This window comes from Centruroides sculpturatus, unplaced genomic scaffold (genome assembly GCF_000671375.1).
Source record: "Centruroides sculpturatus isolate CEXI.00-Female unplaced genomic scaffold, Cexi_2.0 scaffold581, whole genome shotgun sequence".
Lineage (NCBI taxonomy): Eukaryota > Metazoa > Arthropoda > Arachnida > Scorpiones > Buthidae > Centruroides > Centruroides sculpturatus.
In genome coordinates, this window is record NW_019384797.1 from 342,344 (window position 1) to 356,550 (window position 14,207).

Sequence of the window (14,207 nt, forward strand, 5' to 3'; positions counted from 1 at the left end):
CTTCAAACAATTTGCGCAAAACTTCAGCATTACCCTGCAAACTGGTGGTTGAGAAACATTGGTTTAGAGATGTCCCGAGAAGAGAACTTGTCTAGAATTTTTATTCTTAAGACTTAAAATTTTTGGATGTTGCATTTCTCTTCAAATTTCTGATAGAATTTGATAGCTACATAGAAAGATCTCTTGTAAACAAGATAGAAAACAATGCTGAGTGAGTTAGAGAGGGCATTGATTAACTGAGACTGGAGAATCAAATGTCTCGTTGTCAGATTAAACAATGCTTATAAGACATGTTTCTTGAAAAACATTGCTCACTTGATTTAAATTTTGGTGGTTAAGGTCGAGAGGGTGGGGAAATAGAAAGGGTCATGTGTTGTATCTCCATTGAAGTCAGACATAATGAAAATTGTACTACTTATTGGCATTTATAAAGTATTATAAAACACATCTCTAACCTTATAATTTAGTGTTTTACCTTTTTAAAAATAATTAATGCAAAAGTTATATTTTAAACAACATCTCTCGCATAATTTTAACTTTTTGCCAGTGTCTTAAACATAAAAACCCAGCAACACTCTGCTAGATTTTTTATATTAGCATAACTGAAAATAAGCTGCTCTAAATGAACTCAAACTGGATGAAATCAAGAAAGTAAGCTTAATTATGAGAGCGGAAAGTTTAAAATTTTGAAGATTGCCATAGCAGATGCTGACATTTGAACTCTTTCACGTCATATAAACAATATTTTTCTTAGTTTTTCAACTCATATTTTCGAATTTAGACGTCTTTACATTGTGAGGTTATAATTATAAAAGATTAAAAACTTGAATATTTCTGTAGGAGGAAGAAGAAGTGTATACGTTATGTGAGTGGGAATGAAAATTCCGGCGAGTGCGAAGATAATCTACAAAATTTGGAAGCTCCTACACCCGAATCCAGAACGTCGATAGACAGCGATCAGGACACACTGAACGTCTCCTCGGAGCTATCGCTATCGAGTCCTCCAGTTCCTACCAACTCCGAATCCAGCAATCTTGAACTAATGCTACCGGATGCGGAAGGAGTCAATCCTTCTCACGTGTCCCAGAATCACCCGTTAAGTGTGCATCTTCTGACGCAACCCCACGCGACAGAAAACTGCGATCCCGACTCGGTATCCATTCCTCAACTGCCGACGCCGCCGTCCACGGATTCCTCCACCGCGGCGGCACCACCCCTACTGACTGTGACGTAGCCGGAAGAGGCACGTGATCTCAAAAACACAAGTTACGGGGCCACACCTCCAATTGATGTGTAGATTTTTAAAAAAAAAAAAAGAAATCGACATCATCCTTCATTTGTGTTGTGGTTGGTGTTCATATTTGTAAAATAAGTTTTACTCATTTATGGGTGCTGCATTCGTTCGATGTTTCCGCATGCAGGTTCATGCCTTATTTTTTTTTCTCTCTCTCTCTCTTCTCCTCCTCTTTTTCTATTCGTCATATATATATTTTTTTCTTTTTTAAGAAATAAGCTTTTAATCCTCGTTTTTTACTCTCTCAATTTAGTTTTCGTAAGACATATTCTTTAGTAAAGTGTCTTTTTATCAATGTTCTAGTTGTAAAGTCGGCGGCCACACCTTATTTTCTGCCATTTTAAAGACCTTATATGTGTAAAGAGTACACAAAATAAGCCTCTGTGGTATCTGTGATGTAAAGAGAGTATTTTGTTGATAAGGCTCGAAGGATCGACAGGAAAAATGCCCGGAGAAAAACGATAATTTTTCTATATATATATATATAAATATATACATATATATATGCGTGCAAAGGAAGAGCGCACGAGGGGGAAGAATTTATTCATTTCCGTTTACGCCGAAAATTTACTTTCGTTTTTTACAATTTATATTGTCACTAGTCAACAGTTTCGTGTGTGTAAATTATCGATCAAACCCTCTCCCCCTCACATGTGATAAACTGCCATTTATAATAATAATAATAAATACGTGAAGTTAATTCAAAACTGAAGGAAAAAGAAATATTTTTTTTTTTTTTTTTTTTTGAAAATTGCCAAAATTGAGATCCTCTTCAGAACTTGCCATCGTCGGAAGTGTTTTTAAATCGATTCAGAAATTTTTAATGAGAGAGATTATGAGTGATTGTTGTCACTAGTTTCTCCTTACTTTCTCCTTTCTCTGTTTCTACTGGACGAAATTCTTTGCTAATTTCTGTTAGGATTATTGATTTTAATTATATAAAACGGTCTTTACAGTAAAATTTACATTAAAATTAAAAAAATAATGACGTTTTTATGAACTGAAATTGTCGGGATATCATACAGAAGTGCTCGAGAACGTATAACTGTTTACTTATAAATACTCTATTCGCGATTTTAATGGGGAAAAAATTAATTTTATTAATGTAAAACCATCTAATAACATAATAGATAAAATAATATTACTTTTTCTTTCTGTTAAAGTATAGAAAAATTATAAAAATCGGTGTAAAGGCCGAAAAGTTAAGTGTTTACACACATACACACACGAGTTCCTTGAAACAGATTCGTGATTTTTCAATTTTTTTGGTTCTGTTGCATCATTCTTACTGTTCGAAATGGAATTTTCTTAAGAAATAGGAAAACAAGTCAAAAGAAACAAATTTGATAGAATACAGTCGACCCCCTATAACACTGTTGATTATTCCGTTTTATATGAATTCCATGTTGTACGAGTCACTTAGATTTTACAAACACGTGTGCCGGACTGTGAACGGTTCACGTATTTATAAAATTTAAGTGACTCGTACAACACGGAATTCATATAAAATGGAATAATCAACAGTTATAGGGGGGTCGACTGTATTTTACGTTGAAATTTTGTCAGGAGCTATGTAAACGGATGTAAACGTTACCATTTTGAATAGGTCTTAGCCTATTTTAAGCCTTAGATATTCTTTTTATGTCTATTTATTTTTCTTTAAAATAATAAATACATTTGGATTTCGAAAATTCTTCTCCATTAGAATAAATCTATTGGTTTATTTATTTCTCACTTACTCTCGTTTAACATTTTATCATTTATTTGAACGTAGTTTCAAGTATTTATGTAAATTCTTACAACTAATTATGCTTATTCTTACGAAATAGCAAAGATTTAAGTTAAATTTCGAGCAAATGATAACGATATTTACTTAACTTGGGCCTTTGAATCAATCGAATTTGAGATAAGTTTATCATTTCACAGAAGATGATCAGGTTCTTATTTGTTTAGGATCTATTCGTTAAATTTGGAATAATTTTCTCTACATAATGATGAAACACGTAGCAATTGGCTCAATTGGCACCTTACATTTTGTTCAAACATGCATTCAAACGTTTTAAATGCATGTTTGAACAAAATGTACGGTGAAGATTCGATTTTTTTTTCGGCATATTTTTTCCAAATATTATAACATTCATTAAATAAATCACTGTAAGAATAACTCATTTATACTCTTCTTTAATTGCATCTGTCACGTTTTGATTCAAAGTAGTTGGTGCGGAGTCAGGATTTTTGGAACTTGGCAAACTGTTTTGTTCAAAATTATCTTAGTTAATAAACTGAATAGTTTTTTCAATTTACTAATATTTGATCTCGCAAAGTTACAATAAAAATTAGCCGAAAATATATATATTTAGCACTCTGCTCTGTGGGCAATAAGGCCTCTTTTCGGCAGGCCCATTATGGGTTCGGCCGGGTGGAGAGGGATGGGTCCCGACATAACCGGACAGACCAACCCTGGAAAAATTTCTGGGAATTTATCGACCCGACCGGATTCGAACCCGGGTCCCCCACAGGGGTAGGATAGGCTGCCACCTTGACCGCTCGACCATCCGGCCGTCTGAATATATTACTCTAGTTACTTATGCCATTAAACTTTGATTCTCTGAAACACTCGTTTTAGAATTTCTAGTTCCGTTTTTCTTTGTTTCAAACTAGAGAAATTAGTAAAAATTCAATAAATTCAACATACATACTCCAAATTGAACCCTCTTCTGCTTCCAATCCAAAGATGCCAAACATTTGGTTCACTAGTGACATCAAGAGAAACTTTCTGTATCCTTGATAGAACTTGTCTCGTATAATATACCCAAACTTAATGTAAGTTAGCCATGAGATGCTCGTTTCAAACCCACAAATGTTACTTTGTTATAAATACTCCTTTGTACTGGTGCCCAAGTGGTTCCTCTTTGTTAAGTATCAGAACTCTCCATCTTTGTTCCCAAAAAAACAAACGTGTAAGTAAGATACTCTATCAGTTTACTGTAACCAAGATATGGCAGAAGTATTCTTGCTGTATATCCCGTGCCAAATCAATTAATTTCAGCGAATGTGCAATCTACACAAAGCAAAACAATTACCACACCGCAGTGGCGAGATATACCGGGTATGATATCAAACTGAAAGGCCGTCGAGATATTTATTTAGCGAGAAGGTATGCGTAAGTTATTGATGCGACAATTGGGCACGTGATCCGTATCCATACCAAATATTCTATGGTTCCATCTCTCGTTCGCTACTCTATTCATACGCACAATTAATACGATTGCAGACGAATACATAAAGGAAATACACAGTACAATCACCAATGGATGATGGAAACGGTTCTGATTACTGAGTGATAATCGGAATGGAGTAAACAGGAAGAAGAATCGATTGTTTGTTGAGTATATGTATTATAAACACAAAGAAAAAACTTGTGTATATCTGTTTTGTTTGACGTTTGAGCAATGTGTAGCAAACCAAACATTGTAAATGATCCAACCATTAATAAAATGTGTACAGAATTTATTATATAACACCGTATTTTATGTCTTATTATGTATTGTTAAGTTTACCCACCCATTGCATTCATTCAATGTTTGATCTACTTGGTAAGCCATAACTGCAACATCACGGACAGCGTAATGTAGTAAGTAGCACAACACAAACCTGTAGTACATGCAAGCAGGTTTGTTTGTTAAGTTATGACAACGCAACACTTGGGCGATCTGCCTGGGGGGTGTCTTCCGGGGGGGTCTTTTAAGGGAAACTGGCCCCTATTTAGGCGTTACAGACGTGGAGAAAACACGGAAAACTCCACGTGATCAGCCCGTGCGAACCCACGACCGAATTCCCAGTGTTCGGGGTACGAAGACTGCTTGGCCACAGGTGGGCCCTGCAAGCAGGTACCAGGTACTATAGCCTGGATTTATGTGAGTAGCAACGGAAAGGTATTGAGAATATTACGCGGTAGAAACCGATCAGTGAGACCATTTACTGAAAGAGTTCGTGACACATGACACACTCAACACGTGTTGCTACTCTCATAATTCGTCTTGAGACTAAGCGCTCAGGTCGAGAATTAGAATTGACTCTTGAAGCAAACTGCTGAAATGTCCTTTCTGAATAGTTTCGGTTACAGCGTTTTTTGCGTAAGTGCAACAGGTGAAGTACGAAGCGGTCGTGCCGGTCCTATTGATCGAATTCAAACCCAGATCCTTACATAAAATCAAGGGACTTATAAAATATTTATGCCAAATCATTTGCAACACTGCATGAATAGAATTGCCACTCGATAAATTTTCCTTTGGGATCAGTTTTGCAGCATAGTATCTATGCTGCCTCGTGACAATACTGTCAATTAGATACGAACCCGGGCCGTATTCTGGTCACTGTCTCTGGTCTCTCGTAAGCCGGTCGCTGATTGGCTAATCCAAATAATTAGCCAATCAGCGACCGGCTTGTGAGAGACGAGAGACNCATGGAAACTTTCGCAGTTACCTGAAAAAGTTTCTGAATAAAACTGATGGACTCTGCCCATGTCCTCTCAAAGAACAGGGGCCATATTCTGATCACTGTCTCTGGTCTCTCGTCTCTCATAAGCCGGTCGCTGATTGGCTAATCCAAATAATTAGCCAATCAGCGACCGGCTTACGAGAGACCAGAGACAGTGACCAGAATATGGCCCCCGTATTCTCAGCAGCAAGAAAATTAACTTAATGCATGGTCGTTTAGCCAATCTGTTTACACATCAATATATAATAGTTGTACTGTATGTTGATCCAGATTTACAGCACGAACATTAGAAAAATTGCCATCTCTAATCAAACTGAAAAATACTCTTGGAAAGTTGACTACAAAGATGATGCCCGACTACAGACGTTTGCTACAGCCTCACACCAGTTCTTTATCTGATCTATGAGAAGGATCCAGCAGAGAACCAGTTGGTCTGCTGTTCTGCAGATATGCATTCGAATCCAGAACACTATTGTATTGTTCTCCGTCAATCGTACATACTAAATATTCAATATGTCTTTATCTCAGGAAACACACTAAATTCGTGGAGCTTGCAAACAAGGTATAATTCTAAAACCCACTCTCTTGTTTCCCTATGGGCTGAGGTTAACAGTTCGTCTAGGTTGTTTTCGAAACCGTGTTTTGCGAATATATTGGACTTCGAACTCACATTTGAGTTATAAATAAACACTTGACTTTATTTCCATCATTTTAGTTAATACGTGACAACAGCACGTTTCGGGCATAAAGCCCCTCATCAGTCAACTAAAAAAATATATACAATTTTTAAAACATTACATAAAATATCTTACAAAATAGAATTAAAATAACGTATGTTTCTTACCATATTCATTTTTAATCTGTTATACATACAAGGTCTTAACCGTACCTGCGTTACATACTGCATTGCAGTGTTGCACTGATTTGCATATTACAAAGCCAGTTATTATTAATATTAACAATAGAATAACTTTTATAAGTAATTACATCAATATTAATTTGTATTGCGTATATTATATAGGATTTTTACATTATTTTTATCTATGTTACAGTTATTTATTAAACAATGGTAATGAAAAACAGGGTTTAGACGATTATATTTGACATCAGCTATACGATTTGAGTTCGTCTAGGTATCGATAGATGGCAGTGTGTGTAATTTATATAAATAGGTTGGGACTTATGGAGTCGCCATTTTGGGGCTTTTTGAATAATGCAGATTTTAAAAATTAAAAAAAAAATATTTTTTTTAAACTGTTTACTTTTAAAATAATATACAGTTAAGTTTAGAAAGTTATGAAATATTTTAAGCAAACAAACAAACGTTTATATAATGCTTTTACACCCACTGCCATCTATTGACATCCAGACGCACTATTAAGGGAAACAAGCCCTAACAATGCTACAGTTATATTAAATTGCTTTATAATTACTACTAAAGAATGGAACATTATTTTCTGCCGATAATCAACAATTTAATTTATATAATAAATACAGTAAAAATTATTTTAAAAAATAAAAAAGAATACTTTGAAAATTTAGTCAACAGATGGTGCCATCGTAGCGGGAAGATAAGCAAAAGTTTGTTTGGTTTATGTGAAATCTTATAAGATATAAATTATCCTTTTATGTACTTTAAGCGATAATTTTCTCAAGAATTAAAACGAATTAAAAAATTGATAAGATAACAGAAAACGAAAGTGAGCGAAGTTTCGTTTTCCGAAGCAATTCCACTAACGGAAATGTCATTGGAAATTTTAATAAAAAATAACGTGATCTTCGAAATTATTTTTACAATAACGAAATAAAAATTTAATAAAGTAATGATGTGTACTTCTATTATTATTATTAATCATAATACTTCCGGTTTTTAAACCGGGAATTTAAACTTAATTTCCTTCACTTAACTTTAACAAAAGAAAACTTGGAGATCGCATTAATGTAAAACGTATTTGTAAGCTATTTAAATTGTAGATCGCGAGAGACTTTCTGAAATATTTAAAAATTTTGACTTCTCTTTTCAAAATCTTAAAAAGTTCGTATTTGAAATTTGAATTTCGAATAAGCCAATCAAATGTCTTCATCGTTTAAAATAACCAATAATCACGTAGATTGATTTTTAAATATTTAAAATATCCAATAAGAAGCGAATTTTTATCAATTACGCAATTAATAAAGTTTTTGAATTAAAATTTAACAAAAAATTTTTGTTTAAAGGTATCAACGCCACCTATAGTTTAAAGTTGGCATCGTAATAATTTAAAAATGTTTTCTTTTTTTAATTAATTTATATTATTAAATCGTAAGCGAGAAGCGAAAATAAAATTAATTAAAAGAATAAGAACGAAGAATGACGAAATATTTACGAAATCTTTCTTCTTAAACGACGTCACGAGTGACGTTTCGATCACACCTTCCCGTGACGTCAGGCCCAATAGATGCCGAGAACGTGTTTTGGTTAGTCAAACAAAAAGCCGATTCTTTCATTCAATCGGTGACGAAGTGATTTTTCCCCGATTCATTTATAAAAATAGGAGAAATAAAAAGCGAATCTTTACAGTAAAATATAATCAATGGATCGATCTAGTTAAGGTAAGATTTAATTAATTTTAACCAATCGGCGATTATAGTTTGAATATTTAAAAATTCAAAAAGTCGTCCACGTGATCGCGATTTTTCTCCGAATCGAGATGTCATAGAGGAACCGCAGAAGGGTGAAAGAGAGGATTTAAAAGCGATGAAATTTGATGAAAGAATTTCACGAATAATTTAATTTTTTATAAAATTCCCAATACATTTTTTTTCCTCTCTATTTTCTCGTATCGCATGGCTGCTTATGACTCAACAAACAAAGACGTGGTTCGTGTGTGTCTCTTACCTTTACCCTCTTTGTCTGATGAAACATATATTACATAAAAGTCTACGTATATTAAGCTGAAGAAACAATTAATACACATTAATTTAATGATATGAACACCCAGTTTCTGAAGCTTCGATAATTAAGGTACTGTATTATTTTAAATGGCACATCACACGTGTTACGCGTGAAAGGTAGATGAGGTACGTACTGTACCTCATCTACCTCTTACACGAACAAAACAATGAAAGGAGCAATATATTGCGTCACACTAATTATATATGTGACGTCGAAGATTTGTAAAAATTCGAACTGGAACGTGCTTTTCTTGGAAACGATTTAAAGTTAAAGGAAAATGAACTATTTAAGGAGAGTAAATTATAAAAATGAAGCCATAAAATGACTTTTTCAAGGTCTTTCATGCAGCTTTATTTTTTTTTCTATAACTGTGCATTTCGACACTTCTAAAGAAGGGTTATAAAGCTAATAACTAATGTTTGGAGAACAAAAGGTTTGTGTTAACGTTCGAATATATCTAGAAAAGTTGCGTGAGTCTGTCACATTGGTGCATTTATTTTCGACACATGAAAGGGATATATTTATTAAGTCGTACGGGCGTTCAATTTCTGTGTTTAGAAGGTTAATTATATTGAATTTTCTGTGTTGGAATGCATCCTTTTCGCTTAATTTTATAGCTTAAAAATGAAAGTTATACATTTAAATCTTCGCAATTAAATACGTTTAATTGCGAATGAAATTAATTACGATTAATTTTTTTGAATTAAATTAATTAATACGTTTCAATTTTATTGTTTATGAAAGTTATATATTTCACACGTTTATTGTCTAACAATAGAAGTGAAACGTACAATTTTCGGACCTTTAAACTTGTTTATTGTTAAACGTGTAATAGAAAACTTCGGTCAAAAACATTGCTCCCTTTCACCTCATTATATACATAAATACAGAAATAAAAAGATTTCTGTAAAAATGTCCGCTATTTAGAGGTGGTCGCTATTGGAGGTTCGAATAAATTTTTTGTATTTATTTCATCGACTGTACTGTAATAATTTTTATTGTTATAAAACTTCTACATTAGCCTTTTACTGACATTAAACTTGAATATTATTTCTTTTTTTATTGCTATTAAACTCTGTACATTTCATATGTTGTTATTGTTATTAAATTTGTGTATATTTCGCTTTTCAAATAGAAATATACAAATTTAATAACAATAAAAATTTGCATATTCCATTGTTTAAATCTGAAATGTACAATTTTAATAACAATGGATGTGAAATCGACAAATTTTATGACAATAAAACTTGTAAATTTCACTATTATTGTTATTAAATTTGTATATAAAATGTAGAACTTAAAAGAAATGGGGAGAACATGCAAATTAAAGAGAAATTTACAAATAAAATGCAAATTATTATAGGAAATTTATAAAAGAAAAAATTAGATCAAATAAATAATATGCGAGACGAAACGGAAGTGATGCTACCATTTTTCTGATTAGTACAGAAGGAAATATGAACTTCACTACCTTCCTTTTGTCTAACTGAAATAAAGGATATCTTTTCTACTGTATTTGAAACCAATTATACGTAATTCTTTAAGGTGTGTTCAGTCGAGAATCCTATATCACATGATCCTTTCCTGTGTATTTGATATTACGCAAACAGAACCTGAATTCATATACTGTCTACTCGTGTTTCATTCGATTAAGATAAAAATAAATAAATGTTCCTTTTCGAGGACCTTTTTTTTTTAAACCTATACGTTGGTGTAATATTTTCTGTAGAAGTTCTTTTAAGAGGGGTGAAGTGTTTAATCACGTAAAACCGGTTGATCTGTTTAATTGATTGATTTATTTGATCGATATCGATTAGAAAATCGATTGATAAACGTTATATAAATGCCGCTGTCGAGCTTAATACACGTGTTCAATAGATTCAGTTTTAAGCAAATTTATTGAACGTGTAACTTGCTCTTGAATTTTATTATATCCATTCAAATTACTAGATTTCTCCGTGATATTTTCAGTGTTTACTTTACGTAATTAGAATAGGATTTACAGTAGAATTCCGAACGTCACGCACGATATCACTAATCTTAAAATCAGTAAAGAAAACAATGCATGGCACCCTAAAGACGAGTTTTTGAACTTTGTAGCCGATTTATTAGATTATAATTTGGCCTATTTTGTCTAATTTAGTTAATAATGTTTGCTTTATAAATATATTTTTGTCCTTGTTGAACTCCATTTTAAGTTCGGTTTGTGATGATTTATTAACATTTACTATGGTTATTTTAGTTGATGATGGAACGTTATTAAAGCCGAACCTGTTGTTAAAGGATTAAATCCAGTTTTCTTGTTTGAATTGAAAAATTTTATGCGCCTGCCTTCCGCCATTTTTGATATGGTTTCCATGAGTTCGGGTTTCTAATTTTTACAGGAATTTTTACTATTTTATGGGTTATTACTGAGTTTTTCATAAGTAGATGTTTATTTTTACCACGTTTAACATAAAAATTGATAAATTTAAGCACATAAAACCCTTAATGGCAGGCATAGTGAGGCCGACATATATATATATATATGCTTTACATAAACTTCCCACACGAAAAAGTTCGATTTAAATCCACCCATTAAGCATATTTAAACAAACTTTATTAATATTTAACGAAATGTCACTTAAGAAATGCGATAAAATTTTGCAAGACACGGCATTTAATGCCGATTATTCACGAACGGCGTTCAAAGATCATAAACATATTTTTAAAAAAATACGAATTATAAACTAATATTAATATTATTCGTTTAATTTATAACTTTCTAATTATATTTTTAAACTTAAAAACCATCCCATTTTTCCGCGTATTAAAAAAAAAATTAAAATTTTAACCTATTTACGAAAATAAATAAAAATCAAAAATACCGTAAACAAATATAAAAGCGCACCCTAGCCATTTTCCCTGGCATCACACCACCGGGCTGTGACGTCACAACTGGCGAGTCACGTGTTGGCGTTACTGCAGTGGACTGGATATCGTTCTTTTAACGGACGTTTGAAGAACAGGTAAGATGTCATTTTTAAATGTTCAAACGTTTTACTCGAAGCTTATTAAATACTTAAACGTTTAAGTAAATGTTGGGTTAACGTTGTCTTAATCTACGATCCCGATTATCACCTTAAAGAAGACAGCTTCACCTTCATGCGCGCGATTACGACTGGAAAAACACTTTTAAAACAGCTGTCTTGAAACCATTACACGCTTCTTAAGCACTTAATTACATAAATGTATTAATGGAAGCTGTGTCTGTGTTTTATATTTAGAACAGAATGAGTGGATTTACATCCAGACAGGTTTTATTGATTGATTCCTAGCAGTGAATGTTGGGTAAAAAGATCACCTCATCCACTCTTACATATAAGAATTATGAATGAATTCTACTGATTTTATCTCATAAAAATGCTTAAATAAGCTAATTAATTGTATATTTAAACTAATTTTTACTTAAATAAGGGTATATTTAGTATTTTTATCAGTTTAAATTATTAATTTGTCATTTTTTTTCCTTGTTTAAACATGCATTACTGTTACTGTAGATGTGTATGAAAGGTAAATGATGTTGAAGCACTTTTTTAATGAAAATTCTTGGTATTAACTGAATATTTTAATCCGTATTTATATTCTTATTAGATGAGTTGGTAAGTGCGGACTCTTTTTATATATTTAAAGAGTTTAACAAGGAAAAATACTTTTTTTGGTAGGTAAAATCTAATGGAAGTTTATCAGATTGCCACATTTATTTTCTTTTTTTTTTTTTTTAAAAAAAGAAAGTACGGAATAATTATTCATAACTGCCGAAGATAATCTTTTCACACCTTTCTACAAAATTAACAAAATTCAATGTAGATAAAATAATTTTTTGATACTGTATAGAATAAATCCTTGTGGAAGTTTAATTTGGTGAGTTAATTTAATCTGTTTGTGCTGAAGTTCTTATGAATCATTAATAGCTCCATATGTCTGTTATTTATGGAGTTTACTAAGGAAAGAGTGTATTCTCTGTAGGATTACATAAGGTAAAATAGCTTACTTCTTTCAGATGTAGTTATGTTGTTTTGTCTTTTAAATGGTGTAATGTTTAAAAATAATTTTTGTTCGAGTTCGAAAAAGTTCTATCGTTTATATTGATACTATTATGGGTGGGGTTGCTAACCTCTTTGGTAGTTTGATGTAACTTCGCTGTAAATTTCTCTTGATGGATTATATAATAAGAATATACTTTGAAGAAGTTTTAATAGTATTTAAATATAACATATACAAATTTAGATAATCTTTATATAACTTATACTATGATAAAACAGTTTTAATTTCCAAGAAGTCTTTATTTATTGCTTCATTTAAAATCTCTAATTTATCCAAAAAATAATCTTTTGGCTTCAAATTTTCAGTAAATTCTGCTGTTTCATTTAAAACAAATTTTTTTTTTTTCTGTATTAATAATCAAAATAAACATAATTTTTGATTTCTGTTTCTCTTCCTACTATGTGATTGGAAAAAGTTATCTTAATTATTTATTGTTTGGATTAATTAAACAGATGTATTTTTTTATAAAAGCTTTCATAAAGTTTATTTAATAATGGTGTGCTTTAATATCCTTGATATGAACACATTATTTTTTGAAATTTATTTAAAGACTAGAATAATGTGCTTGTTATACTGTACTTTGATCTGAAAATTATCCATTTTGTTGATGATTATAATCCTGCTAAAATAATGTTTTTAGCAGGAAAGATATTAATCTTTCTTCATTTTCTTTGTTTGGCTCTGTCTTCTGCCCCTTTCTTTCTAAGTTTGGTTTGGTTTCTTCTATTTGATGTCTTTCATCTTGTAAAAAATACATTAAGAGAACATCTTCACATTCTTCATCATCCTGTGGTTCTTTAAATCTGAAAATATCTGTGTAATGGTGAGCCAGATTTTGCTTTATTAATGCTTTGAATAGCTTTAATTTTTATCAGGAATTTGGATGGAATTGCATAAATTCCAAAATTCCTTAAGACCAATTCCTGAGATATAAGAAAATGCATATAACCTGCAGGTTATCTGTGTTTGAAAGGTGTTGATGGATATGTAATAGGATGGCTTATATACCAACATTTAGTTGCAATTGTTACTCCCATAGATTTAGGTAAGATATAAGGTGGTGGGTAATGCAAAGGCTTCTTATTTTTATTATAGCAATTTTATGCATGTTGTAAGCTGCTGTAAGTTATATGGTATAAATGAAGTCATTGTGTAAGTTCTTTTCCCATGTTTTGAAAGATTAAGGTAAGAAAGTTTGCTATGAGTTTGATCTGAAACATCAATAAAAAGGTGAAGAAACATTTTAAAGTGATATAACAGTTATTTTTGAATATAAATATGAATCTAAAGAAATCCAAATCTTTGTGTTTGTTAAGAATGAAAAATTAAATATAATTCAATATTTTATATATTTAAGTTTGATTAAGACTTGATACTATGTATTATTATGAA

At 31.7% G+C, this 14,207-nt stretch overlaps 2 protein-coding genes across 5 annotated transcripts in view; both read left to right on the forward strand.

Moving 5' to 3' along the window:
• The window catches only part of LOC111629408 (protein pangolin, isoforms A/H/I/S-like), a 77,590-nt gene extending 76,287 nt beyond the window's left edge, over positions 1 to 1,303 (forward strand). The window contains exon 11 of the mRNA XM_023373307.1: positions 841 to 1,303. Within this exon, the coding sequence (XP_023229075.1) occupies positions 841 to 1,234 (394 nt within the window). The 3' untranslated portion in view covers positions 1,235 to 1,303. The remainder of the gene's footprint in view (positions 1 to 840) is intronic.
• Positions 1,304 to 8,200: 6,897 nt separating this feature from the next.
• LOC111629429 (long-chain-fatty-acid--CoA ligase 5-like) overlaps positions 8,201 to 14,207 on the forward strand; it is a 58,690-nt gene continuing 52,683 nt past the window's right edge. The window contains exon 1 of one of the 4 annotated variants that reach the window (XM_023373329.1): positions 8,201 to 8,386. Coding sequence is in view for 2 of the 4 variants with exons in the window: in XM_023373326.1 (XP_023229094.1) it covers positions 9,145 to 9,162 (18 nt within the window). In the remaining 2 variants the exon portion in view is untranslated. Of the gene's footprint in view, positions 8,387 to 8,886; positions 9,163 to 11,619; positions 11,738 to 14,207 lie in introns of those variants that run through there. The other 3 variants (XM_023373326.1, XM_023373327.1, XM_023373328.1) reach the window with 3 other exon arrangements.